Here is a 27,188-nt window from a genome sequence, read left to right as displayed (position 1 = left end):
TCGACCAAATCAATTCGGTGTAATGTGCGCACTTCCATACATGCCCAATATATCCATACTGATCAACCGCCCGACTAAACTATCGGCCGACGAAAAATCGATGGTCTGTGCATAGGCTAAGTGTCTGGCAACCACACTGTAGTCAATAACCACGAGAACAACGCCGAGAACTCACAGGCGATCACTAATCAATGCGGCGATGTCACGTGACCAGCCCGCGTCACGTGATTAGCCCGCGTCACGTGATCAGTCCAAGCGTGATTAGCGCGGGTAGGCGAAGAACCAGTCGAGTATGAAGAGCGCGCGGTCGAGCTCCAGCTCGGCGGTGGCAAGCTGCTTTAGGCGCGCCTCCACGCTGGCCAGGGACGCGCGCTCCGGCGGCGTCAGGGTCTCTTCCACCTGGAAATTGATCGAATTGGTTATAATTTATAACTGTTAATACCAAATAATGCTTGATAAAATTAAAAATGAATTCAGGTAAGTATAGAAATATACAGGATGTTAGGTAAATGGGTATATGAGTCGACACTAGCCCATGTTAACATGGGCATATAAATGGTATGGTGAAGTCAGAAATTCGATATCATCATTTTATTTTTTTTAATTTTCATACAAAATAAATTTAATAAAATCCGATTTGTATGAAAATTTAAATAATTAAAATGAAGATATCAATTTTCTGAATTCACCATACCATTTATATGCCCATCTTAACATGGGCTAGTGTCGGCTCATATACCCATTTATCTAACACCCTGTAGATATTATTAAACATAGCAATGTAAAAGATATACATATCGATCTCTCTTTACTACTCAGCATCATGGGTGTCGCACTCAAGAGACACTTGTAAAATGCGGGGATCCAACTCTCTTGGGCAGTAAATAGCTCTACACACACCGGTGCGGCCCTGAATGTTTTCAAATATTAGGTAGCAATGTCACAACTCACAACGAAACTAAACAGTGTGGCTTCGCTCTAAGGTCCTTTATACAGTGCGATTTTTAGCACCGATTTAGTCGCAAATGGTCTACCTTTACACACTTGCGCTACTTTTTGCATCAATACAGTCGCGACTTGCGATGCTGTCGCGATGTTGTCGCACTGCAGAAGCTGGGATCATTGCTTGCGAATAAATAAATTTGTATTTGTGATCGCAAGCCGTGCCGTCGCGTCATCGCAAGTTGTGCGACTATTGTGTAACTATGTTGCTTTTCAAATTGTTGAGTGTTTGCACTCACGTCGTTGATGTGCTGCTGCGGCTCGTGCCTCAGCCGCATGCCGTGCACGACGGTGATGTGCCTATATGACTATGTACGATGATGCGCATTTCTGTCTAAAGTCCGGTCGCTGAGCACGCACACTCACTGCCGCCACCCGTCGCACAGTCGCGACAACAATATAATTACGCGCGAGCGACAAGGATAGGTAGCTTGGGGTCATTGTACGAAATTCTCCGTGCTCGGCGACCGGACTTTATGTTGTCAGTGTGCACTCACGTCGTCGATGTGCTGCTGCGGCTCGTGCCTCAGCCGCATGCCGTGCACGATGGTGCGCACGCGGCGCTGCTTGCGCAGCAGACGCGCGTGCGACGGTGATGCACCTATATGACTATGTACGATGATGCGCATCTCCTGTCTAACTAACGTCTCGCACACTCACTGCGGCCGCCCGTCGCACAGTCGCGACAGCAATATAATTACGCGCGAGCGATAAGGATGGGTAGCTTGGGGTCATTGGACGGCTTATTCCACTATTCCCCGTTAACCAAATTGGAACTTATAATGGGGAATAATGAATTAAAAAGTTCACTAATCCCCGTTAAATTAGGATTTTATTTTTAACGTAATGGGATTAATGAACTTTTTAGTTCATAATTCCCCATTATAAGTTCCAATTTGGTTAACGGGGAATAGTGAACAAAAAGTTCACTAATTCCGAATAGTGGAATAAGCCCATTGGATGAAATTGTACGTGCTCGGCGACCGAACTTTATGTTATGTCTGTGTGTACTCACGTCATCAATGTGCTGCTGCGGCTCGTGCCTCAGCCGCATGCCGTGCACGATGGTGCGCACGCGGCGCTGCTTGCGCAACAGACGCGCGTGTGTCGGTGATGTACCTATATGACTATGTACGATGATGCGCATCTCTGTCTAACGTCTCGCACACTCACAGCGGCCGCCCGTCGCACAGTCGCGACAGCAATATAATTACGCGCGAGCGACAAGGATGGGTAGCTTGGGGTCATTGGACGAAATTCTACGTGCTCGGCGACCGGACTTGCCGGCAGAAGGCGCGCGTGCGACGGTGATGCGCCTATATGACTATGTACGATGATGCGCATCTCTGTCTAACGTCTCGCACACTCACTGCGGCCGTCACACAGTCACAACAGCAATATAATTACGCGCGAGCGATAAGGATGGGTAGCTTGGGGTCATTGGACGAAATTCTGCGTGCTCACAGACCAGACTATAGCTATGTATGAGCGAGCATATAGCCTGGTTGCACACTCACGTCATCAATATGCTGCTGCGGCTCGTGCCTCAGCCGCATGCCGTGCACGCGGCGCTGCTTGCGCAGGAGACGCGCGTGCAGACGGTGACGTACCTATATGACTATGAACGGTGAAGTGTTTCTGTCATGTTGTCTGTGTGTACTCACGTCATCAATGTGCTGCTGCGGCTCGTGCCTCAGCCGCATGCCGTGCACGATGGTGCGCACGCGGCGCTGCTTGCGCAGCAGACGCGCGTGCTGGCGCCGCTCGTGCGTGCCGCGCCGCGCCGTGTTGTGAAGCGCCGCGTAGCACATCTGCGCTGTGCTGTGCGCCACCTGGAGAACGCGTAAAAACCTCTTGAGGGCTTAGGCCCAGTTTTTTGATTCTTAGTTAAAATAACTAATTGTTAAATTTTGCTACTAATGGTTAAATATTAACAAAATGTAAACAAATAGTTAAAAAATGTAGGTACTAAAAGTCAAACTAACCATTGTTCGAAAAACATTTTTTTCTGATATTTAACCACTTGTCATTTGACATCTGTCAAATTTGACCATTGGTTATTTTAACTACGAATCAAAAAACCGGGCCTAAGTTAAAATAACTAATTGTTAAATTTTGCTACTAATGGTTAAATATTAACAAAATGTAAGCAAATAGTTAAAAAATGTACTAAAAGTCAAACTAACCATTGTTCGAAAAACATTTTTTCCTTATATTTAACCACTTGTCATTTGACATCTGTCAAATTTGACCATTGGTTATTTTAACTACGAATCAAAAAACCGGGCCTAAGTTAAAATAACTAATTGTTAAATTTTGCTACTAATGGTTAAATATTAACAAAATGTAAGCAAATAGTTAAAAAATGTACTAAAAGTCAAACTAACCATTGTTCGAAAAACATTTTTTCCTTATATTTAACCACTTGTCATTTGACATCTGTCAAATTTGACCATTGGTTATTTTAACTACGAATCAAAAAACCGGGCCTTAGTGTGAGTTTAAATCAAACGTCCTTACTAGTGAGCACGTTAAAAAATATGTGTTAGTTCGTGAAAGTACCGCTAGGGACGCTGTACAATCCGTCATACATTTAATGTCATTTCTTACTAGTGACGACGTTTGATGTAAACTCCACTAAGCCCTGCTTAAAATACTAGCATCCAAACACTCGCACTGTTCAACCTTACGTTAATAAGACTGACATTCATGTAAACGATCTAGCTAGCATGTTTCAAGTTTGGTTAGCCGACAGAACTAATACAGCAGCTGCAGCAAACTTTAGTTGTTTTAATTCTTTTTAAAATGGAGCCAAGAATTTTGCTTACGACAGCTTCTCTATCCTATCCAATATTATTTACTTAATTAAGGTTACCTACACCAATCCTAACTAAAAACAACGACAAAAGTTACCCGTGCGTGCGAGCCCTACGTATTTGCGCTTAATCATTTGGCGCCGTTGTTGAACCTAACAGCCTGTCAATGGCGCTAACTAGTGAGAGTATTTTATATTTCACAAAGGAAAATATTTACAAACACCTTTTACATTCTACTGTAAGTAAAATACTTACGTCATGTAGATCGACGTGATACAAGTAAATAGCTTTCGCCATTCCACCTGCAGATGCCGCTTTCCTCATTGGCTGAAACATATTATAACAAATAAATATAAAACAGCTTTTTTTATTCAAATATTGGCTTTAACCGGATTTCAGTAATAAAAAAGTACCTGAACGCTAATAAAATGTTCCTCCAACAACTTGTAGGTGAGTTCTTTGCATTCCTTGTTGGGCAACATTGCGTGCTTCTGAATATCTTCTTCCCCTATATATTTTTTTGCTCGGATCAACCTGGAAAATCAATTAAAAATAGTTACTTAAGTGTGTCTCTCAATGTAGTAGGTATAATATTATTTGCCGAAAATTTATTTTGTCAGATAATTCGAATAATTCAGTAGTTATTTAGAACCACCCATAAATAGTTGTAATAAGTGCTATTTTCTATTAAAATAATAATAATTGTAAAAAGTAGGTAGGTAACACTGGGATTGCTAAGCTTGGGCAGTCTCTTGTCAACCGCCGTGGCGTGCGGACGTGTTGTTTGAGCGCGCTTGCGTAGTGATAAAGACTAGTCGTGTGTGTCAAGTGATCTGTGTTGGTGTTATCAAGCATTTTACTGAAGGCAAGATGCTGAAGTATCATTGGTAAGTACAATAAAATTATTATGTTAATCAAATAATTATATGGAAGAGATACACTGATAGATCTAGATTCTCTGAGAAACTTTAGTAGGTAAAAGAAAGATAGAAAGGAAGGCTTTTCCTATTAAATATATTTTTAACAACACTTTTTCTACGTATGTTAACTTATGCATTCCCCACTCCTAAAATGCATGGGGAGTGTAGGCTAGATCCTCTATTTGCCTTTTATAAATATAGAAAATCGCTTAGTGCTCCTGCAGTGGAGACAATGACCTGATCTGAGGTACTGTTGAAGATATAAAGCCCGGTCCGTGAGCACGTAGAATTTTGTCCAATGACCCCTAGCTATCCATCCTTATTGCTCGCGCGTAATTATGTTGCTATCGCTCTCGCACACTCACTGCGGGTCGCAGTCGCACAATCGCGACAGCAATATAATTACGCGCGAGCAATAAGGATGGATAGCTAGGGGTCATTGGACAAAATTCTACGTGCTCACAAACCGGGCTTTAGAAGATTTTATATCCGACCCTTTTCTTTGCGGTCCAGTGTACATCAATAACGCTTCCGTGGTACACACCTGAATATCCTGGCGGCCTTGGAGCCCAGTCGCTCCTGTACCGCGTGCTCCACCAGCGAGCCCACCAGCTGCGCCGCCGCCCGCCGCGCGCGCACCACCAGCTGCCCGCCGCCCGCTTCCCCGCAGCGCCGTACAAAACCCGCACCGCTGTCCTCTATATTGAGAGGGTAAAGTTAGGCCTACTATAGCACGTAGAATTTTGTCCAATGACCCCAAGCTACCCATCCTTATCGCTCGCGCGTAATTATATTGCTGTCGCGACTGTGCGACGGGCGCCCGCAGTGAGTGTGCGAGCGCGACAGCAACATAATAATTACGCGCGAACGATAAGGATGGGTAGCTTGGGGTCATCGGACAAAATTCTACGTGCTCACGGACCAGGCTTTAGTTTCCCGCGTCGCGGTCCTCTGCGGACGACACTGACTCGTAACGCACTCGCAATAGAGACCAGTTTCCCGCGCGCACCAGCTGCCCGCCGCACGCCTCCCCGCAGCGCCGTACAAAACCCGCGCCGCTGTCCTCTACATTGGGTAAAGTTAGACCTACTATAGTCTGGTCTGCGAGCACGTAGAATTTTGTCCAATGACCCCAAGCTACCCATCCTTATCGCTCGCGCGTAATTATATAACTGTCGCGACTGTGCGACGGGCGCCCGCAGTGAGTGTGCGAGCGCGACAGCAACATAAATAAGCGCGAGCAATAAGGATGGGTAGCTTGGGGTCATTGGACAAAATTCTACGTGCTCACGGACCAGGCTTTAGTTTCCTGCGTCTCTGTCCTCTGCGGACGACACTGACTCGTAACGCACTCGCAATAGAGACTAGTTTCCCGCGCGCACCAGCTGCCCGCCGCCCGCTTCCCCGCAGCGCCGTACAAAACCCGCACCGCTGTCCTCTACATTGAGGGGGTAAAGTTAGGCCTACTATAGTCTGGTCTGCGAGCACGTAGAATTTTGTCCAATGACCCCAAGCTACCCATCCTTATCGCTCGCGCGTAATTATATTGCTGTCGCACTCGCACACTCACTGCGGGCGCCCGTCGCACAGTCGTGACAGCAATATAATTACGCGCGAGCGATAAGGATGGGTAGTTTGGGGTCATTGGACAAAATTCTACGTGCTCACAGACCGGGCTTTAGATCCTGTGGTCGGCAGCTGACGCTGCGCTTGCGCTGACAAGACGACGATGCTCGAAATACTAACTTTAATATTTACTTGAAAGAATTGATTGCTTTAGGAGAATTTAATACAACCTTTGGCTTGCCTGGTGGTAACTACTCTGACCGCTGAGCTTCGAAGACATTGGGTAATCGCGAGCGTCGTATTTTTATTGTGAAATAACACATCTGCCTGATTTGCTGTCAACTGTGAATTTGTACATTTATTGTTTGTGCAATGAAGATTGAAAACCAGCCAAGTTATGATACGTATCTAGGCTGCTTACCATAGCAAAAAGCTGATTTTAACCAATACTTTCATCAAACGACATTGGTCTAAAAATTCCTTAGGTTATTGGTCAAAGTGCTGATGCAGCAACGCGACGGTCGCTCGGTAGCCACGCGCCGGCAGCACTCCTTCAAGTCCAAAGCCGTTTCAAGTTTAAATAATTTTCTCACAGTTGGTGTCACTGGCCACACATTGTCTTATACCAAACTACGTTGATCTAAAAATATACTTTAAAAACAAAATAGATAAAGGTTTATTACCTAACACTTTGAGGTACTGGTCGAAGTGCTGGTGCAGCAGCGGCCGCTCGCTAGCGATGCGTCGGCAGCACTCCTTGAGGTCCAGGGCCGAAGTCGGGTTGGATTCCGGCGCCCACGGAGACGACGTTAGGTACATTTGTTGGAGCAGGAACTTCATTAACTCGCCCGCTGTGATAAGATAAATAATAACTTTATTTCTCTCTTTACAAAATACATAAAGTCACAATTTGTAACGGATAATTATAACAACAAGGAACAAAAATAAGTATTTCGTAGAGACTGGTGTCCGTACTAGGATACCCTGTGCTACAGCACACCAGGATATATGAATAAGAATACTTTATTCAGCATAGAAAAATAAAATAAAAATATAAAAATACAGTACATATAACATTAAACTACAAGCTATGCTGAAGAGGCGTCCGATCAGCTATATTCGCGCGCCATGTCGAGAAGCTGGTTTTCAGCAGGAACCAACACACGATGAAGAATGCGGATTGCGCGCCCTCACGGGAATGTGAGACCATGGCATTATTGAAAAGAAGTTACTGACTAATGCTGACAAGATGCAAAGTTTGTATGTGTGTAGAAAAATATTCTACAGTTTCTAAAGTCCGGTCGCCGAGCAGATAGAATTTCGTCCAATGTCCCCAAGCTACCCACCCTTATCGCTCGAGCGTAATTATGTTGCTGTCGCCCTCGCACAGTCACTACGGCCGCCCATCGCACAGTCACGACAGCAATATAATTACGAGTTAGCGAATTAGCGAGATGTGTAGCTTGGGATCATTGGACGAAATTCTATGTGCTCGGCGATAAACCATGAATACCAAAAAATAATAAAATTATGTGTAAATAATGTTCGTAGCTAAATATTTTTATGTTTAGTTAAACAACAAGTACAATACAATACATGGACCCACCATTTTCGTCAATACGCCTTGTGATTGCTTTGATCATAATTTCATCTCTGAAGTCCTGATGGAATCTGTCATAGTTTATCCTCCAGTAGACATCTGTAAAACAGAAAATAAAGAATTAATATTTTTCACAACAATTAATCAAAAGAAAACATCTTAGATGTTTGTCAGTGTAAGAGTAGGCGCACACCGTTGATTTTTCGTCAGCCGATAGTTTAGTCGGGCAGTTGATCAGTATATATGGGAGTGCGCACACTACGCCGATTCGATTTGACTGATTCTTCATACAATTTAAAATCGGGCGCAACTATCGGCCAACTAAAAATCAACGGTGTGCGCCTACTCTAAAAGTCTGAAAAGTTAAGGCTGGGTTGCACAATCTTACTTTAACTTTGACAAACGTCAAAAAACTGTCATACTCCATACAAAAAATACCGGTTATCGTCATAGTTACTGTCAAAGTTAGGTGGTGCAACTCAGCCTAAGAGTTCAAATCATTGAAACTTACTGTCATTAACTTCAGCTAAAGTCCCAGAATTCATGATTTGTATCAAGTTCCTGACATCAATGTCTGGGACGATTGTAGCTACGGGCACTAGAGTGGGTATTTCACTGCCTTCCTTTAGCTCCGCCACGGGGGCTTGTTGAATGTACCCCGCTGTTGCTAGACTTATGAATACATCTTTCAGTTGAACTATGTTTATGTTCTTTTCCTGAAAAGGGCGATAGTAATGAGTTACATTTTGTTAACCCTTGATGCAAAATGAAGTGTTATTTTATTAATATTGGTATTGCAAAGTAGTGGCTTTTATTGTCCCCTCAGTAATAATTTAAGGCAGTTATTGTTGGTATTTTCACTGAGTATCAAAATTAGATAAAGAAGTGCATAAATTACCTTATCATCTTTGTATTTGTTAGCTAATGTGACCAGAAGGACCGTGGCGGTGCATGTAGCTTGTTGCAACAGCTCTTCCACCAGTAACTCTGCCTCGCTGCCGAATTTGCTCTTCATTTGAAGGAGGTACCTAAATAGAAATTTCATGTATAAGTTTTTATAGGTACCTATATTTTTACTTTTCATAAATAAACCACTGAATACATGCCTATAGTTGACAATGTTTCAACCCTGTCCCTTGACTTGAAATCAAAATCGTTTACTTAATTTTATAATATTTTATACTAAATTACTATTTAGTTACCTGGGATATCGTATTAGCAGAAGAACATTTTCAGGAATCAGTTTATAATCGGCAATTACTTCATTTGCTGACGGTTCAAAGCTTGCGAGATCAAATTTGAGTAATGTACGGAGGCTGTCTACTACCTGAAATGAATTTATATGAAAGCAAAGGCATGAAATGGTAATTATGATAATAAATATGTGCATAAGTTAACCTTGATATATCAGTAGTTTACCTGTGATCTTGGGAGTCCAGTCGTTTTCAAAATCATGCCTATAGGTTTACTACCATACTGGAATAAATCTTTACCGACTTTTTCCACTATTTCTCCAAAATATCTGAGGAGTAGTTCGGAGACAACACGGCCTAGTTGATGCGACATTTTGACGTAAAAATAGATATATTTCTTGAATTATGACAAATTTATCTCATATTTAGTCGTTTGTTAGAAGTTTATAAATAGTAATCTACATCCACAAAATAAATACCATGTGGTGAAACCATAGAGAAAAGTAATACATAGGAAATAGAGAACCCTCTCTGTCAAATTTTTGAGCCTACTAATTGACAGCCTGGTGTTAAATTCGCTGTACTTAACCTACGTACGTAACGCTCACATACACACATAGTACACGCACACATACATACATAAAGTCCACGCACACATACACACAGTTCACGCACACATAGGCCCTCATAACCTTCAAAGAATTATTGTTTTTTTGATGTACAATGTAGAATTTTTTCAAATCCATTATTTTGAAAGTATTTATCTTTATGGTGTACGTATTGTATTATTTTCAAAACAATGGATTTGGAAAAATTCTACATTGCACATGGAAATGCAAATAAACAAAAACTTTTCAATTTAATAATTTTACTTTATTTATGAACACACATAATATTATACACCAAAAGCGTCTTTTCGCAAAGTTTTCAACAACACTAAAAAAGCATTTGCACTTTGAGAAAACTCAGATCACTTGTTAACATAACAGAAAGTTTCTTCGCGATTCACGAAGGAACGAACAAAACTCCGATGAACCAGAACAGCAGCAGGTACGAAGGAATGAACTTGAATTTGACTCGACTCTTCAATACTTTAATAGGGCCACAGAACTCATAAACGATGGCTAAGAAAACAAGAATGCATTCAACCTAACAAAAACAACACCGGCCATTTTGGAGGAAAAACAAAGTTGCCATATGTTAAATAGTAATTTCTACTACTCTATTAAGTAAATTATAACAAAAAATGTCACCGTTCAGTTTTAAATTAAAACAAATTAATTTCATTTTAAAAAAAGTTTTCACATTGTAATTAACAATATTCTGAAATATATTTTAATTAAGAAAAAAATGAAAATATGAAGGAAACAGGAGCAGCGACATGCGTTTTAGGGTAGTTAAAAAGTATTGCTTCCTCATTGTTTGTTATAGCATTGCTGCAAAATCTGAAAAGCTTTTAAATATTTTAAGATGTGTTTCTGGAGTCTGGTGGGGTGCTCACCCAGCGTCATTAAGACTTTTATACAATGCTATTATAAGAAGTGTACTTGACTATGGCAGTTTCTATCTAGAGCCTTGTAATTTAGTTGGTTTAAGTAAATTGGATGCGATTCAATCTAAAGCGCTAAGGATTATAGCTGGTGCTATGAAATCGAGTCCAATTAATGCCTTGCAAGCTGAATGTGTTGAGCCCCCAGTGAAATTACGCCGCCAATATTTATGTGACAAGTATCTTTTCCGTGTACTTCAATTTGCTGACCATCATAAATATAGCAAACTCAACAGACTTAATGATTTAATTGATACTTCCTCTTATTGGTCACGTAAATCTCCTCCTTGTGTGATTATTAGTTTTCGTAAATTTATATCAATCCAAGCCCCAGTCTACAGAACCTCCTTTCTTCCGATCATCATCAACAGCCCTTTACAGTCCACTGCTGGACTATGAGCCTCCTCCACTATGGTGGAGGGATTTGCCATAATCTCCACGCTTGGCAGGCGGGTTGGAGATCGCAGTTTAAAAGATTGATGTTTTTCAGAGAGCGCTGCTGCCCATTCTCTGTTTGTTGTGTAGTCCCTAAGTCGCCTCTTACGACACCCGCGGGAAGAGTAGGGGTTGGTGACAAATGTATTCTACTCTGCCGTCACCACACGGCGATTCTTCCGATATTTTCTGTTGAATCCCTTATTCTTACTCCGACAATTCATTTCAACCTAGACATACATAAGGATGACTACAATGCTAACATTAAGTTCAATCAGATCGTAGACGAACACTGGGGCGATTGGCATCATATCTATTGCGATGCATCTAAGCACTCTCCAACGGGTCATGTTGGCGTTGGCGCATACCATAAACAATATCATATTGTCCAGAAAATAAAACTCCCTCCAGAATCATCAGTCTTTACAGGAGAATGTTTTGGACTGTTTAAGGCTTTAGAGTATGCTCTCCTTATGAAATTAAACAAAACTGTAAATTTTGTGACTCTAAAAGTGCTTTGCAGGCATTACATAAATTTCCATTTAAGAACAATACTAATTATCCTATTATTACAGAATGCAGGAAATTACTTCACAAATGTAGTCTTAACAGTCATTTAATTAATTTTGCGTGGATTCCTAGTCATACCAATATTCCAGGAAATGATAAAGCTGATAAGCTGGCCAATGAAGCGGTTGAGTGTGGAGATATACATCCGTACACAAATTATTGCCATGACTTAACGGCAGCCCTTCCCAAAGCTTATCTCAAATCTGCCTGGGATGAGAATTGGGAGTTCACTAGCCAATCTAAGGGGAAACATTACAAGCTCATTCAACCATCCATCCTTTGTAAACCATGGTTTGTTAAAATGAATCTTTCCAAAACAGTTACTACCATTTTAACTAGAATGCGACTTGGTCACGTGTGCACTCCAGCACACTTGGCTAAAATTCATGTACTTGATAATGATTCGTGCATTTGTGGTTCTGGCGTCGGAGACTTAAATCACATATTTTTTTACTGTTGCCTATATGATCGTTCCTCTTTTATTAGTTCTCTTTTAGCCATTAAAATTCCTTTTCCTACATCCATCACTTGCCTATTATATACCAATAACATTGATGTTTATAATATCCTAGCCGAATTTATTACCCATAATAATATAAAATTGTAAATAGTAATGTATATTGTACTTATGTAAATATTATTTTATTTTTATTATTTTGTAATTATATCACACCTAAATTGATCCTATGAAAACCATCCTTTGTTCCGTTTCCATCCGTAATTGATTCGTTTCCCTACCTTTTAACTTTAACCCAATCCCACCCTGTCTAAACGCAATGTCCGCAAAACTTATGGCAAAACTGAACGCAAAAATCAAGAACCCTGTCGTGGCTAAACGCAATCCGCGAGAGCCATAAAGAAAAAAAAAAAAGTATTGGAATTTATCGACTGAAGTCGCTGTTTGGAAGCAAGTTTGATCGTAGTATGGAAGTTTCCGTACCCTGGGTGAAACATTTGTTTACATTTTTGACAATTCGCTGACTGACACTGACATTGAATTGACAGGTTAGGTATTTTTTTTAAGGATTTTAATACGGCTATTTTATGAACTAAGTTTTTCCGGCCGACAGAATAGACGAGGGTCCAATCAAGCACTGTGAACTTCTGAAACAATAATATTGAATGTTGTTGACATGTTTTTGTTGATTATGTAGTGTGATGTTGTGTGACCGAATCGACAATCGAATCTGTCAAAACTCCATACAAAAAAAGGCCTTTCGACCATTTTTTGACTGGTTTGCGAATATGTGATAATGCACTTTGTCTAGCTAGACCCAGTCACCCACATGGCCACAGGTCAAAACACGCGCTATTATAATACAAAAACTTTAATGTTACCATGAAGCTACAGATAAAAATGGAGGCCACACTCCGAATACCTACTTGAAGCACAAACTAAGTATCACTATCTCGCTCTCTGTGGGCAGACTCGCTCTTTCTAAATAAACAAAAAATATAAAATTGCTCAAATTCAATGAAACCAATGTAAAATCTTTATTTCTTGACATAGGTATCATTAAAAATGATAAGTGTAATTACTGGTAAAACGTTTTAGGAAGAAATTACTGTAAAAAATGTGAAAAATGTTTACAATGATCCAATGTCGGAAATCACGAAATAAACACTTACGCGTGGAATCTTATGTCACTTCCAGGACACCACGTACTACCGCAACCACGCACTACAAAATTTTGCACCAATTCTTGTGATAAAACAATGATTATTTCCTGTAAACAATCTCAAACGAAATTAACTGCTTAATAAACAAAATAGTAAACAACCGCCATGATGGGCCGGATTGGGCCGATGTTGCCACATGGTACCGATTACCCAGGAATTGGGATTGTAATTCCCTGATTCGCCAACACATTAAGCCTAAATGGCCGACAATTTTGTGATTTTTTATTTAACTAGGAAATCTTAGTTTCAAATATTAATTATTTATTTGTTTAACTTCTAATTTGGTTAGTGAATTGGCTATTTCGAAGAATTTACAAGGAGATTTAAATCAGAAGATAGCAATACTACAGTTCACACTAAAAAGAGAGGTAGGGCCGCAGAGAGCGAGATAAATATAAGTAGGTATTTGACTCAATTTTTTGTTCCAACTCTGCCCTCCATTTTTATCTTTAGCTTCATGAATGTTACTGGGAAACCCAAAGAATACTCATACTCCAAGAGGGGGAAACCCCCCATTTGACTTTTTAAACATGAAAGAGATAAAAAAGATTGCCAGTGTTGCCGCTAAAGAAATGTAATAAAATTTATCCAAAAATCCACTGTACACCACTGTACACTGTCGAATGACCAATAGGAAGATTGAAGATTAATGAATGAACGAATTGAAACCGCGATTTAAAAAGTGTCATTTCTGCGTGATTGCAAAAGACGTGGGCAACAAAAACTCAGCATGAATACTGATAAACTTGTAAACACTACTTTTCAGTATTTTCTTTAATTCTTTTCTCACCCTCTCATCTCGGCTACTCGACACAATGAATATTGAAAGTGCTGCAATTAACATTTTGAAACGAGGTGTGGAATTGGATACTAAGAAAAGATATACTGAAGCTTTAGTTTGTTATCAAGAAGGTCTTCAAATTCTAGTGGACAAAATGAAAGGTTTGTGTTTTGCAACAACTTGCCAATTATTTTATATTCTAAACTAAACCCTTGTACAAGTAGCATTATTTCTTTGTATTTTGTAGGAGAGATTGATGACACTGCCAGAAGTTATCTCAGGAAAAAAGTAGAAGAGTACATGAATAGAGCTGAAACTATAAAAAAGATGGTTTTGCAGCAAAAAGAGGCTGGCCAGTTCCATGAACAGGTCTACATAGAAAACAACTCCACTGGTCACAGCTACAAAACTTTATTTGGAAGGTTTTTAGACGAGGATGTGCAGTTTGTGTTGGTAGAAGATCCATATGTCAGAAGTTTTCATCAGGTATGTATGTTTTACCTTCATTTTTTTTTATTTATTTTAGGATAGTACACAGCACATTTATCATGGTAAAATTGTATAATATTCAATTGAGCAACAATAAAAGATAATTGCTGTGTTCAACTAAACATTAATTGATTCCTCTTTGTTTTTCAGTGTCAAAACTTTCTACGGGTTTGCGAACTACTTGTAAGATCATGCAGTAACTTGAGGTACATAGAATTGTTGACCTCTAGAGACTCTAAAACGTCACATGACCAACAGCAGTGGTTTAATAACTTGGAAAATGACTTGAAAAGATATCGAATAAATCTAGAAGTGAAATATTCAGAGACATTGCATGATAGACAAATAACGTAAGTAATAATAGAATAATAGAATAAATTTATTACTGTATAAAAACTTAGCCTAAACACGTACAAGTTTGGTTTCGATAAAATTAAGGTTAGTGTGCGTAAGTAATTAATGATACCTAAGTGATATTAATTCTAATATGTAACTCAGTCAGTGCCTCAGGTCGTCTGAGAGACTTCAGATTAGTACGCTCTGTTATAAATAAAATAACATAATAAAAAGCTTTTATTTACAATTTTTAAATTAAGTTTGAAGCATCTGTCCATTCACTCTTGTGGCACCCCTGTATGGGCAAAAGCCTCCTCCATTTCGCTCCATTTCTTCCTGTCCTGGGCTAGGTCGAGCCAATTTTCTCCCGCTACTCTCATTATATCATCAGCCCACCTTTCCTTGGGTCTCCCAACATTCCTCTTCCCCTTCGGTCCCTTCCATTCTGTTGATGTTATAGTCCATCTTCTATCTTTATACCTTGCTAGGTGTCCAGCCCACTGCCATTTTAGTTTTAAAGCTTTTTGGAGGGCATCTGTTAGTTCTGTTTGTTGTCTAATTTTGTTGTTTCTGATTTTTAGAATTTTTCTTATTTTCAGAATGCTCCTCTCCATCGCATGTTGACATGATTCTATTTTTGCTCTATTTTTGGTCTGGTACACCCAAGTTTATGCTCTGTTATATCATGAATTAAGTATGTCAATGTCATCCCTCCCATGAATCCTGCTCCCATACCTCAAGCACTGCCTGAATTAAGAACTAGACTATAGTTACGAAGTTAAATCTGTCATTTTTAACCATTTATTCTTTTCCTGTTTCAGATTAAGTACAGGTTGGATAATAAAAATAGGCAGAGGATTAGATTTTTTCAAAGCCCCTGACAACAAGTTCTGCCTTGGTGTGTACGACTTGGATCTGCGGCAATGCCATGAGACAACTGTTGATATATTCCATTCTAAAAATGTTAAACAGTCCTATGGATAAATTTTGTGATATACATGGGATGTCTAGCTGATCAGTGACATTTTGCGACATTGTAATAGGTGCTATTAAGCCACAAAAATGTATTGTGCATCATTTTTGTGACTGTATTGTTTTTAATGAGATTTAACCCACTTATTCATAAAAAGTAAATCCATATTAAAATCTTTGTTGCCTCTTTTCAACACAGCAAAATGGACAATGATAGAAAATAATAACATTTTATTCAGTTAATTATTGCAGTATTTATTCAACATTTTTATGGCTAAGGGGGTTAAATACTGTGTAAATATGTAAGGATTTTTAATATTGACTGGCAATAAACTGTTTTCTGTAACACTTAAGTGTTGATACTTATCTTTTGATCAAGTGGCTATTGTTAGGTATTTTATACACTCGAAGTTGAAATAAAAATATGTATTATAATGAGTATATACTTTATTTATAAACAGATAACAATAAGGTGGGATTATCCCATTTTAGTAAGTAGATTTCTTTACACTTCATAATTTTAATGTGTATGTTCATAATATCCGATTATACATTCGCAACTAAAATATTTAAAGCTCCTTATGTTACTTGCTTATGTAGTAAATAAAAGATACAGAGAGTATAATAACTAGTCGTAAATTTTGTTGACCGTGGTCAGTTAATAAGTGCAAATGCATCTCACTAAGCTAAAACAGAATGGACTAGTTATAGTGTATGGCTTCACGTTTCTAATGAGCAATGAGAGCAACTGTAATAATATAAAGTTATATACAAAGCTTGAGTATACAATCTCGTAATTTATCTGGGAATTTATATACAAAGAGACTTACAAATAAAAAGGTGGAATGTATGGCAATCTCATCAAACTTAGGTAAGTAATAATTTAATTTGAGTGTCTATAGTCTATAGCACTGGTGCATTAGGTTTTTTCAGCACAAAATAGCGCATTGTCAAACTTATTTTGCCTAATAAATACCCTTAGCTCCTAAAAGTACAGTGCAGTCTATATTTCATAGTAATAAATAATAGTATTGTCACGAATCATAATACTACTAAGTAGGTATCATTTCATAATCATATTATACCATTGCATAGTAAGACAGCTTAACCGCTACACATTCATACCAAAATATCTACGTAATTTTTCCATAAATTTTCCACAGGTTTTCTTTACACAACTCATTCTAATACAGCAAAAACTTCTACAATCTTAGGTCTAAACATAACTTTCTTGTTTCGCTGAGAACAGCATCAGCGATTCCATTAGATGTGGTCGGACCATCTGTTCGACCTCCTTTGGGTCCTCGAAAGCCTCAGGGTTGTGTCGGTAGAGGTTCCTGAGAGCTTTGAGGCAGTGGATGAGGGTCTGGTCCGGGTTTACGTCGAGGTGCGGGCGCGTTCGCTGCATCCTAACCAGCCGGGTAAGATGGGGAACGCCCTCTAACTGAACGATTTGGTGGGCCACTTCGGGGACAACGGTTAGTCTGGAATGAAAAATAAATTACGTGTGTATATTTTTAAGTAACAAATTATTGAGTTTCTATTTATTTTGTCTGACTATTAAAACATTCAGCAAAACCAGATTGAAATGTTTCTTCTATTAATTTTTTTGTGAAATTGACCAGTGGATCCTTGTTCTCCCTCAAGAACTTTTACTAAACTTAAACTTTTGTTGCAACATAGCACCAATCTTACAAGCACATAATGTTTTTAAGATGCTATAGTGTCTGTTTTTTACCCGACTGCACCAGGAGGGTTATATTTTTGTTTGATTAGTTTGGAAGGGCCGTCGTCTGTATTAGATTTTAGTTCTAAAAATCTGGCTGTATACTATACTGACCTAGAAATCGCCTCCGCAGCATGGCAGTGCAATCTCGCCTGCGCTCTAAGCTCGGCCGCGCGTGGAGCGTGCGCGGGCGCAGCTCGAGCGAAGCACACTAGCGCCGCCACCGCCGCGGTCAGATGCGACAGCGGGAGAACGCAGCGCGGGATACGGGAGAGCGACGCTAGGAGAGACGCGGTTTGTTCCTGTGGTAAAAGAGCATGTTAAAATATATTTGTGCGATAAGAATACTAGAATAACTTTTTTTTACGTTAAAAACGCATGATTGCACCTACAAGATTAGAATAACTATTCGCCGATAGGGGGCAGTTTATTTGATACTTTTAAGAAGCTTTACTTGTTGAATACAAGTTGTAGTTAAAGTTATAATAATTTTTTCATAAGTTCTAGAGTATTGTATTTACCTGTAAAAACACTGAAATGCTTGGTCCCCGCCTTTTTACAGCGTCAAGAAGTCTTTCGACAGTGCGATGCTTGGTGAACACTTCAACGATGTCAGACTTGGCGGCGCTAGTGTCGTCTTCACGTTTCTCCAATTCTAACTCTCGCACCAGGTTGACGAGGCATGCTGTGCAAAGAAGGAGCAGCTGGCAGCATTCAGTGCGGGATAGCAAACCTGCGCAACATAAAAATTACTGGTAAGTACCTAAATTCTGTGTATTGTTATTAAAATTTATTAAAGTTAATTGAATAAGAATGTAGTACACCATAGTTTGGCCAATACTCCATTCCTGTCGTGTTGCTGTTGACAATTAGTTAAATATCAGATGATATTACATTATTGTAGTATTAATTAATTTTTGCAAAATCAAAGAAGTGTTCAAACTTTTACCACAGACTAAAAATATTAATACAGTAACCGAAAAAAAAGCATGCTTTTAGTTCCGCTACTCGCCAACAGATGGCGGTAACAGAACTCAATTTAGTCTTATTTGATAAGCACATACCAGTGATGTTATCAACGATGGTGTTCAAGTAGAGGTGAAGCTGGGTAAGGTCGTAGTGCCCTCGCAGCCAGGGAGCTGTGATCTGAGTGAGCACGGTGATGGCTTCGCGCATCTGAGGCTCAGGGTTGGACCGGTCGGAGAGGATGTCTGACAGGATTTCTATGCCTCCACCCTAAGAAAAATAAAAATTTAAAACTGAGTTGTTACTCGAAGGTTTTGCGTAAGTTAAGTTTGACTGATAAGGTTTAAATTAACCTCTATTCTTTTTTAAAACGAGAGATTTAGTGAGTCATCTTTCAATTGTTTTGGCTACAATAAACTGTTAGCCGACAATAAACTTTCAAGTGTAGACGACAGCACATCAGATTATACATTTTTGTTGCAAAATCGCCTGTATTACAACGAGACAAGACGCCACTGTGTTTAGCTTGATGTGCTGGCGTCTCTACTTATTACTTAAGAAATTATTTTCACTGTAATTCGTTTACATAATTATTCTTCCCACGATCCCTTACCTCTTCAAACTGCTTAACAGCGTCGGCCGTGACGCATACAGTAGCCAATGCTCTCAACGACAGCGCCTTTATGGAGCTTTTGTTGCTCTCAATAATCGCCGTTAACAGCGCTCTAGGCACTCCGCAGTCTACGAACGGCAAGTCAGAAATGCTCTTCATAACTTTAGTGCATTTCTCGTGGAGGGATGACTCGGTCGAGTCGCTGAGCATAGCTAAATGGCCAATGGAGGTGAGCGTGCTCTTGAGAAGCATGTCCGAAGGCGGCTCCTCGATTATTGACACGAGCGTCTGAAAGAAACACTTGAGTTTAGTTTGAGCAGTACTATATTCTGTGGTTTGAGTGACTCAGGTGGTGAGTCAGAACTTTTTGAGTTTTGAGACGAAGGAATGCCGCTGTGTCGTAAATTCGTTTTAAGTTAATTATTGGTAGGTAACAAAGCCACTTAATTATGAAAACTGTCGAGAAAGTATTTATTGGGTAGGACAAAGCTCCAAACACATTGGGAAATCTTTCGGGCATTTAGTACTGGCTATAATAATATTTTATTAAATCATTTTATCCTTTTACGCCATGATTTAGGTCATCTATACTGAGGTATAGACTAAGTTCCATTGGTATTTCATTTACATCCTTATTCATGTTTATTCCATCGTAATGTCCGCTATTACGCTGCCTCGTATTAAGTACGCACATAATCACACACCATTTACCATTAATTGAATCTTAACTAGACAAACTTGCTAATAAGCTGATTAGAAATCAATATTTTGAATGGCATATCCATGAGTTTATCTATCGAATGTCCTTTAGAGTTTTCCGTGACCGATAAAAGTACTTCTCCGTCTTACATCGATAGCTGAGATAAATCTTTTATCTTGATAAAGTGAGATATGATAACATAAACATACCTTCATCTGCTGGACAAGTACGGCCTTGGTAGTCTCGAGGAATATGCCGATAAGGGTGTCCAAGTGTTTTTGCACTAGACTCCACTCTGGCCTGCTCTCATTCAGTTCTATCTTTACATCCTCGCCTATGTCAATCAGCTTTTGCAAGTAAAGTTGAAGAGACTTCTTGATCTTATCCCATCTTTCTGGAGTTTCGCCAGGCGGCTTGGTATTCAACGTAATGCTATGCGCCAAAACGAACTCATTTATATTCGCAACCAACAAGCAGATTTGCTCTTCACTGGAATTATTAGCTTCCATTTGCCTAGAATTACGAAATAACAACAATTTATTAGGTGAACGTTGAATGTTGAGCTTACATAAGCTGGTCACGTCTCGCATAATTAAAGCTAATGAAGGCAAGTGTTAATTTGAAATCAATAAAATGCTGTAACACGCTATTAATGAAATAAGTTCAAGTAACGAAAAGTATAGGTTTGATAGACAAGTGACCAGTTTGTGATATGGTAAAGTTAAAGGATAAAGGGATTTACCTCAATACATCGCTGTATTGATGAACAATGATCTGCCCATGGGTCTGCACTTTCTTGATGTTCCCCGTGATGGTGGCTGAGCTGGATGTCACCATTGCTTTCATTTCAGCGCCCAAAGGCTTACTCTGCAGCGTGGTCATGCACTCGTTCTCACAGGACCCTACAAGGTCGCACAGCCAATGCTGCACTGGCTCGGGCTTCCTCTCGCAAAGTCGCTCCAATGTCGTCTGATCTATACTCCTTTCTCTATACAAAATCTCATTCTGGTTATTCAGAACCACCCTGCAACAATAAATTAACATGTTAGTTAACGCTGTTATTAAGTAATAACCAAAACCTATAATTATCTCTCCAATTTACGCAAGCAAGGCAAAACCGAACTGGTTAACCTTCCTTGTTGGGTCATAGTACACTTACCCGCTAGTATTGATGTTCTCCAACAAGTTTACTCTGCGAATATTCTTCCTCACGCTCTTTGGTGTGGTTTTTTGACCATTCATGTATTCGTGGGGAGCCAACATTTTAGGTGTAGAAGTACAGGCTAGATCTAACTGCATATCCCCGAAGTTCAGTTCTTCCTCTTTTAATTTTTCTCGTTTGGAATCATGTGTTAAGTCTTTGTCGGTTTTCGAGTCTGTGTCGTAAGGTGTCTTGAGTTTGTCTTGGAACTGTGGCGGAGGAGTCACTCTTCTATTTTTCAAGAAGCTCGTATCTTCATTTTGGGTATCTTTAGCTCTTAGGTTAATGTCACTGTCTGTTGCAACTAGCCTTTCATTGTAACTGGGTATTAATAGCTCCTGTTCTGGATAACCAACTATCACCCAAGAGTTTTGTTCTGCAGTTCTAGGCAGACCAAGAGATGGTACTCGGCTACTACTCACAACGCCTCCAGCGTGTGTTTCAACAACACCAGGTTTTTCTTTCTTGGAAGGAAATATTCTAAACAAATCTTTTTTGTCAGATTTTGTTGCAAATCGATGTTTAGCTTTAGGCCCAGCTTTCTTCGTTGGTTTCAAGTGTAGACTATCCATAATATTTTTACCCAAAATTGCTTTAGTAGGTTTATGAATTTGCTCCGTGGATTTTTCCATCTCTTCTTTAATAACATCTTCGTCGATGTAACCCAAAGAGTGGTAGCCCTCTTGAATATCCAATATTTGTTGGTCTAGTCTTTGCGCCTCAAAATTCAGTGACTTGTTCAGTCTATTTCTTTCAAACTTGGGAGTTGTTGTGATAGGAAGGTTATCCTCATTGGACAAACTTCTTCTGTATTCAGCTCTAGCAACAGCGAGCCTTTCTGTTGGCACGTATGATACATTAGAAATTGGTGTTCGAACTCTAGGTTGGTTATTCACGGCAATTTCATTATCATCAGCCAATTTAATAAACTCTAAACTTTCATCAGACTTATTTTTACTCGTTTCCAAATCCTTTACTTTGGCTACTTTGCTTATTTTCGTGCTATCAGTTTCTGTACTTGATACAAACGACTTCTTCACTGGATACTTTTTGGATGGACTTAAGATATTTACATTTTTAGCTGGTACATCTTTGGTATCTTTATGTATTGCACTTACGACAGGACTATTTTCTTTGTTATTGTTATTTGGAGGTGTAACTTTAATTTTTATTTTATTACCTGGTTCTACGTTTGATTTCGAGTTTTCTACCTTCGGGGAGTTGTTTTTAGTTTTTATATCCTTATTACATTTCTCATTGTTAATATTTTTGGGCGTAACATTAATTTCATTCTTACTTACATCTTCTTTATCCTTTAGTAATTGGATATGTTCTTCATCACAGTGAATTTCATAATATTTTTGTAGGTCATACGGTGTTTGTATGACGCTACTACTACGCAAGCGAGGTTTCGGGGTTGGGGCCCCCTTCGGGACTTCGGGCGTTCTTCCGTTGTCAACAACATCTTTACTTGGTGTGTTTTGGAAGCCCTCCGCTTGCTTTACAGTGATATCCTCATTATTATTGGAATCGCTGCTGCTAGATGATTTGTTGTTGGAATTATTGCTCTCTGGGGAGGGGTAGTACTGGGACGGCGGCGGCGAGCTATCGGAGTCTGAGAAGCCCGAATCTTGGCTCTTGTGACTGCCAGGGCTGCCGTGGCGCAGAGGCCATTGGTTTATCTGCACATTGTTCGGTTGCGCAATGTTGTCGATGCTATTGTTCCTTTGTTGCTCGGGCTGGTTCGCGATCCAATGCGGCAGCTGCGGCTCCCAGTCCTGCTCCTCTCGGCGATTGTTGTGGTTCCAGTCGGCCGGCTGGGCCACTGGACTCCCGATGCTCGGCGGTGAGTCACCCCACCAGACTTTGCTTCTAGTACGTTGAAAATTGGACATCCTGCAAAAGAACAAAGATAAAATTACTCGTGGGAAGAGCGTGGCGGAGCGATGGGTTTAATGATCGGTGCCAAGTGACGTAATTTCTTGGTCCATTATAAACTATAGTTTGGGAGGTGGCGATGCGTGACAACTCGTTGTTTGAGGTCAAATTAGTTTTTTTTCATGACATGATCATGGGAATTTACGTATGGTGATTAGAATTGAAATCAAAATTTTACCTTGTGAGCCTAAAAACGGCGTTGTGAAGCGTGTGGCTGCACTATGGTTCTTGGCATTAATAATAATGGCATCTCACGACGAACGGGCTAGGATCGCGGGCAGATGTTAAAAACCGTTGCAGATCTATTGTGCAAGCGAGTGCAAGGGCGAATGTTCATTCAGCGATTTTGTCAAAGCTCTCCCCTCGATTTTGACTTGGGAAAGGTAAGACCCCGATTGTTAATCGGTGACCTTTTTGGACACTACATCAGCGACAACAAAATCCGTTAAGTGTGCACCACTTATTTAGCTCTGAAAATGTACCTATTTACACTTTCCTTAATATTTATTGTAACATTGAATTTACAAATCCACGCAATTTAGTTGTTCTAAGTCGGCCATATTGGTTTGCGGTTGTCTCTATGAGTCAATGTATCTAACTGATTCATAGGTACTACTTATCACTATTATAAACATAGCGCTAAGTACTTCACATAATGTGCCACTGGACCATATAAGTTGCTCAGCGGTTGGTACAATCACAGTTTTAATATAAACAATCATGTTTTTGCGATGTATGAAAACATTTTGAAATCGCTCACATTGTTTCTCAGTATTGTAGTCAGCTTTTAATTTTAATGCGGATCTTCGTTTTTTCGAATTCGTGAAGCTGTGGGAGGTAACCAAAAGAAAATTTTTCATGCTTAGGTACCTAAGACACTGCAAATTACTTATTAGTATAGGCAATTCAAGTTTTAAAGCTTTACGTGTGTTATTATAACTAGGTAGTTACTTTGTTAATAATTTTTTTTCGAAAAATACAGAAATAATTATTTATGTGCATAGGTATCTCTTAAAACAAGTAATCAGTCAGTAAGGGGCATAGTAATTCCTGCATTAAAAAACAATTAGTACCTTTCTATTAATGAATAGTTCAGTCTGTTACGTAAAGTATGTTAATAAGTGTAACCTTTATGAGTCTTTTACTTAGCTATTTGACCCCCGGCCTTTTGTGGTCATTGCTTTACAAGCGGTGCCTATTGATCACATTCACCTCATAGACTTTGATGAAATAGTGTAAAAGGCTATTTAAATTGAATACATCGTTATCAGAGTAACTGACACCTCTGTTGATTAAATATCAACTACAGTCAAGATCTGGCTAACTATCAGTCTTTTGAATTAATCTTGAATATTTGCAAATTCTTTTTCTATCAAAAACAGCAATCTTCATAAAAGATTTAACCCATATAAAGGTACCTGCCTAAGTAACTGTACTCAAAGTACCGTACTCTCATATGTGAGTACTGAGTACCTACATATTTGGTATTGTTGGTACATCATAAACACAGTATTTCAATTATTGCAATTATCGTAGAAGTGCAAATCCTCGTTGGGAAAGATGCGTTGCGAAACAACTGATTAGCGCATCTATGGCGCTAAAACCATGGAATTAATAAAAACAATATTGCAATATTGTACGCCAGTATTTCTTTACGAAAAAGTTTTCTCTTAATATTTCAACATTTTTAATTTTGGAATTTCGTAGTTCTTTTTTCATATCCATGCGGGTAACGGATTTATAACGTACTTATATGGGACCTGCATACTGCATACTTAACAGGGAATTGTTTTATAACGTGACGTGACTAAAAACCGTAAAGTTCGTGTTATTCCATTACTTTAACATGTTTTAATTTATATTAATAGAAGGTCTCTAGGAGGCAAAGCATTCAATAAAATTACTCAGCTCCGGTCGGGAGAGGAAACTTCTCACAAGCTCACACTTTCTTTTGAAAGTAAGTTTATTAGTCACTCCATAACTTTTAGCAATGGTTCAAAAGAGCTAACAGAAATAAGAAGGTACATGGATAGATACCTTTTTACTGACATTTTATCTAACGTGTTTTGTTTATCTGTCAACCTTTGGATAACTCATTGGAATGCAAATTAACGAACCTTGAAGCTTTATCACTGTAGCCTTCGACAGTCATTTGCTTCCTTCATTTTATGTTAGCCTGGTACTTTTCTTTCATGGTTGACAAAAAATAACACTTTGGGTTTGTTACAATTCATTGATCTGACCTTGACAATGCTTCGTGACCTTTGCATTCGCGTGTTTTAGGTCATTTTAAATAGTTTAATTTGTAATTTGTTTTTATATCTATGGCATAAGGTCTCTGTCACGAGAGTAGATAGAACCAATGTTATCTCTAGCTGTTCGTCTCGCTATGTTATATCATATTATATGCATGTATAAGTTATAACATAGTCTAATATATTCTGATATGCAGCATGTGGCGAGCTTTCTACAGCATACCGAATCGCAATATTATCATGAATTTTCGTATGCATCAGTGACAGTGTGTTCTCATAAAGATAACGAAAAGCCAGTTCGCATGCATTTGCTCCAGTTTAGTTTAGTGAAAGATGCAAATGCACATTAGACCTTTACTGTTGGCCTTCGATTCGCGACCCTGGCGACTTCCTTCGGTTCATGTGCGCCTGGTACTTCTTAGTCACGGCTGAATAGAAACAATGACGTTTAATTACTTTATTCAATTGTTTTTGGCATTTTGTTTTAATTGCCTTGTGTGGATATCATTTGGGAATCTTTCCCTTAAAATTTATTAGCAGAATCAACTGAAATTTTAATGTAAACTAATTAATTTTTGTTTATAGAGTGTCTAACAGATGCTTCGTATAGTCGTCTCTATATCATAAAATTAAGACACAGAACAAATAATTAACAAAGTTACTACGTATTAATAAGGATAGCAATTAAATCAAGCTTCTTTGACAGTCCAATATTGTGTTTCGTCGATCTTCCATTGTTTTGTTTTTATTTTATAACAATTTTTCCCTAATCTCGTGCAGTTAAGTGTGATTGTTCTAACACAAATAAATTACTGATACTTTCACCATTTGGCGACACACATCTGTCTAATTATGACAATTCATCGTGACATATTTCAGTGGAAATTGTAAATAATAGCTTTGCGTGCGCCGACGAATATTAACTATTGATGTGTCAATTTTAGTTGATGAGACGATCGGAACAAGCCTGTAGTCAAAATAAATGATTATAATAAATTAACATCGGAAAATTTATTAGCTGGTGTAAATATAGTTGCTAATGGACGAATCACGAACACGTTGCATTGTCAGAGCATGACTGAATTATTCTTAGCACATTCCATGCTCCATGAAGGATTAAAAAGTAAGTAAATGAGAATTATTCTAACTTGCAACGGAAAAAGTGTTACCACAAAGTAATGAAGAATTTAGAAGGTTCATAGCACTTGGAAATTGACAGAGATGCACTGAATAGAAAATTTAAAAACTGAAATAGATCAATAAATATTCATCAGTAGATACAGGGCTATTTGCAAAAATGTTTATGGATATTCCTTGTTAATTGCATCGCCTATGTCAGAGCTGATATCATAAACAATTTAAAAATAGAATGTGCACATGCCGAGATGACAATGTTAATGGCGAATGCAACCCATGCAGCTGGCCATTATAAGAACGAGCCAACAGCGGTATCATTTTTAAAATAGTTTATCTCTGAATTAAAAACGAGTTATCGTGCATCTGTGTTCAAATTCCGAAGTATCATGCAGGAATGTAGCACCTTCGCAAAACGCTCCGTTTTAGGCACAGCTCGTTCTAATGTAAACTTGATAATGGCTGCGGGCGGGTGCACCTGGCATAACGGTCGCGTGTCATCTGCTCGTCTGCCATACGCCACGCTTGGCTGTATAGCACGCGCCCTTGCCCGTCCTCGCGCCCGAATGAACGCCGTTCCAATTTCGAATTTGAATTTTGGATTCTTTTTATAATATTGATAGTAAAAAAGTTTATTGACTGCCAGTAAGTTTGTAAGTTTAGCAATATTTTTTATCAGTGTGTAGGGTTCAATTTCTTTTATTTTTATTTTAGCTTTCACTCTCATAGGAAATTATGAGTAGGTA

General features: G+C 39.1%; 3 protein-coding genes across 4 annotated transcripts in view; 1 reads left to right on the top strand and 2 right to left on the bottom strand.

Moving 5' to 3' along the window:
* Positions 1-37: 37 nt before the first annotated feature.
* Positions 38-9,583, bottom strand: Polr3C (RNA polymerase III subunit C). Its single transcript, XM_028306293.1, has 11 exons — positions 9,324-9,583; positions 9,107-9,231; positions 8,803-8,932; positions 8,416-8,620; positions 7,911-8,003; positions 6,988-7,155; positions 5,283-5,436; positions 4,232-4,352; positions 4,074-4,145; positions 2,667-2,834; positions 38-399 (listed from the first exon to the last, which is right to left on the bottom strand). Exons 1-11 carry the CDS (start codon positions 9,468-9,470, stop codon positions 262-264), a joined length of 1,521 nt encoding a protein of 506 aa, XP_028162094.1. The 5' UTR covers positions 9,471-9,583; the 3' UTR covers positions 38-261.
* A 4,331-nt stretch (positions 9,584-13,914) lies between these two features.
* LOC114354048 (MIT domain-containing protein 1) lies at positions 13,915-16,654 on the top strand. Its single transcript, XM_028306302.1, has 4 exons — positions 13,915-14,273; positions 14,360-14,598; positions 14,752-14,951; positions 15,759-16,654. Exons 1-4 carry the CDS (start codon positions 14,147-14,149, stop codon positions 15,919-15,921), a joined length of 729 nt encoding a protein of 242 aa, XP_028162103.1. The 5' UTR covers positions 13,915-14,146; the 3' UTR covers positions 15,922-16,654.
* Positions 16,655-16,844: 190 nt separating this feature from the next.
* Positions 16,845-27,188, bottom strand: part of insc (spindle orientation adaptor protein inscuteable) — a 44,305-nt gene continuing 33,961 nt past the window's right edge. For both annotated transcript variants that reach the window (XM_028306277.1, XM_028306278.1), the window contains 8 exons: positions 21,074-23,011; positions 20,657-20,938; positions 20,124-20,427; positions 19,215-19,502; positions 18,700-18,871; positions 18,157-18,368; positions 17,750-17,937; positions 16,845-17,393 (listed from right to left, as the gene is read on the bottom strand). In XM_028306277.1, coding sequence (XP_028162078.1) covers positions 17,126-17,393; positions 17,750-17,937; positions 18,157-18,368; positions 18,700-18,871; positions 19,215-19,502; positions 20,124-20,427; positions 20,657-20,938; positions 21,074-23,010 — 3,651 coding nt within the window. In that variant the 5' untranslated portion in view covers position 23,011 and the 3' untranslated portion in view covers positions 16,845-17,125. The remainder of the gene's footprint in view (positions 17,394-17,749; positions 17,938-18,156; positions 18,369-18,699; positions 18,872-19,214; positions 19,503-20,123; positions 20,428-20,656; positions 20,939-21,073; positions 23,012-27,188) is intronic.

Source organism: Ostrinia furnacalis, unplaced genomic scaffold (genome assembly GCF_004193835.3).
Source record: "Ostrinia furnacalis isolate ACB-3 unplaced genomic scaffold, ASM419383v2 OfSCF1913, whole genome shotgun sequence".
Taxonomy (NCBI): domain Eukaryota; kingdom Metazoa; phylum Arthropoda; class Insecta; order Lepidoptera; family Crambidae; genus Ostrinia; species Ostrinia furnacalis.
The sequence above is the reverse complement of the archived record's forward strand: the minus strand, read 5'-3'. Positions and strand labels throughout refer to the sequence as shown.

Bases quoted from the DNA above. Each gene is read 5' to 3' on its own strand.
- Polr3C (XM_028306293.1), bottom strand. From the start codon at position 9,470: ATGTCGCATCAACTAGGCCGTGTTGTCTCCGAACTACTCCTCAGATAT. The intron at 4,353-5,282 runs GTGTGTACCACG...TTGATTTTCCAG, and splicing joins AAGGCCGCCAGGATATTCAG to GTTGATCCGAGCAAAAAAAT. The intron at 2,835-4,073 runs GTAAGTATTTTA...CGCGTTCTCCAG, and splicing joins ATCACGTCGATCTACATGAC to GTGGCGCACAGCACAGCGCA.
- LOC114354048 (XM_028306302.1), top strand. From the start codon at position 14,147: ATGAATATTGAAAGTGCTGCAATTAACATTTTGAAACGAGGTGTGGAA. The intron at 14,274-14,359 runs GTTTGTGTTTTG...TGTATTTTGTAG, and splicing joins TCTAGTGGACAAAATGAAAG to GAGAGATTGATGACACTGCC. The intron at 14,599-14,751 runs GTATGTATGTTT...TTTGTTTTTCAG, and splicing joins ATGTCAGAAGTTTTCATCAG to TGTCAAAACTTTCTACGGGT.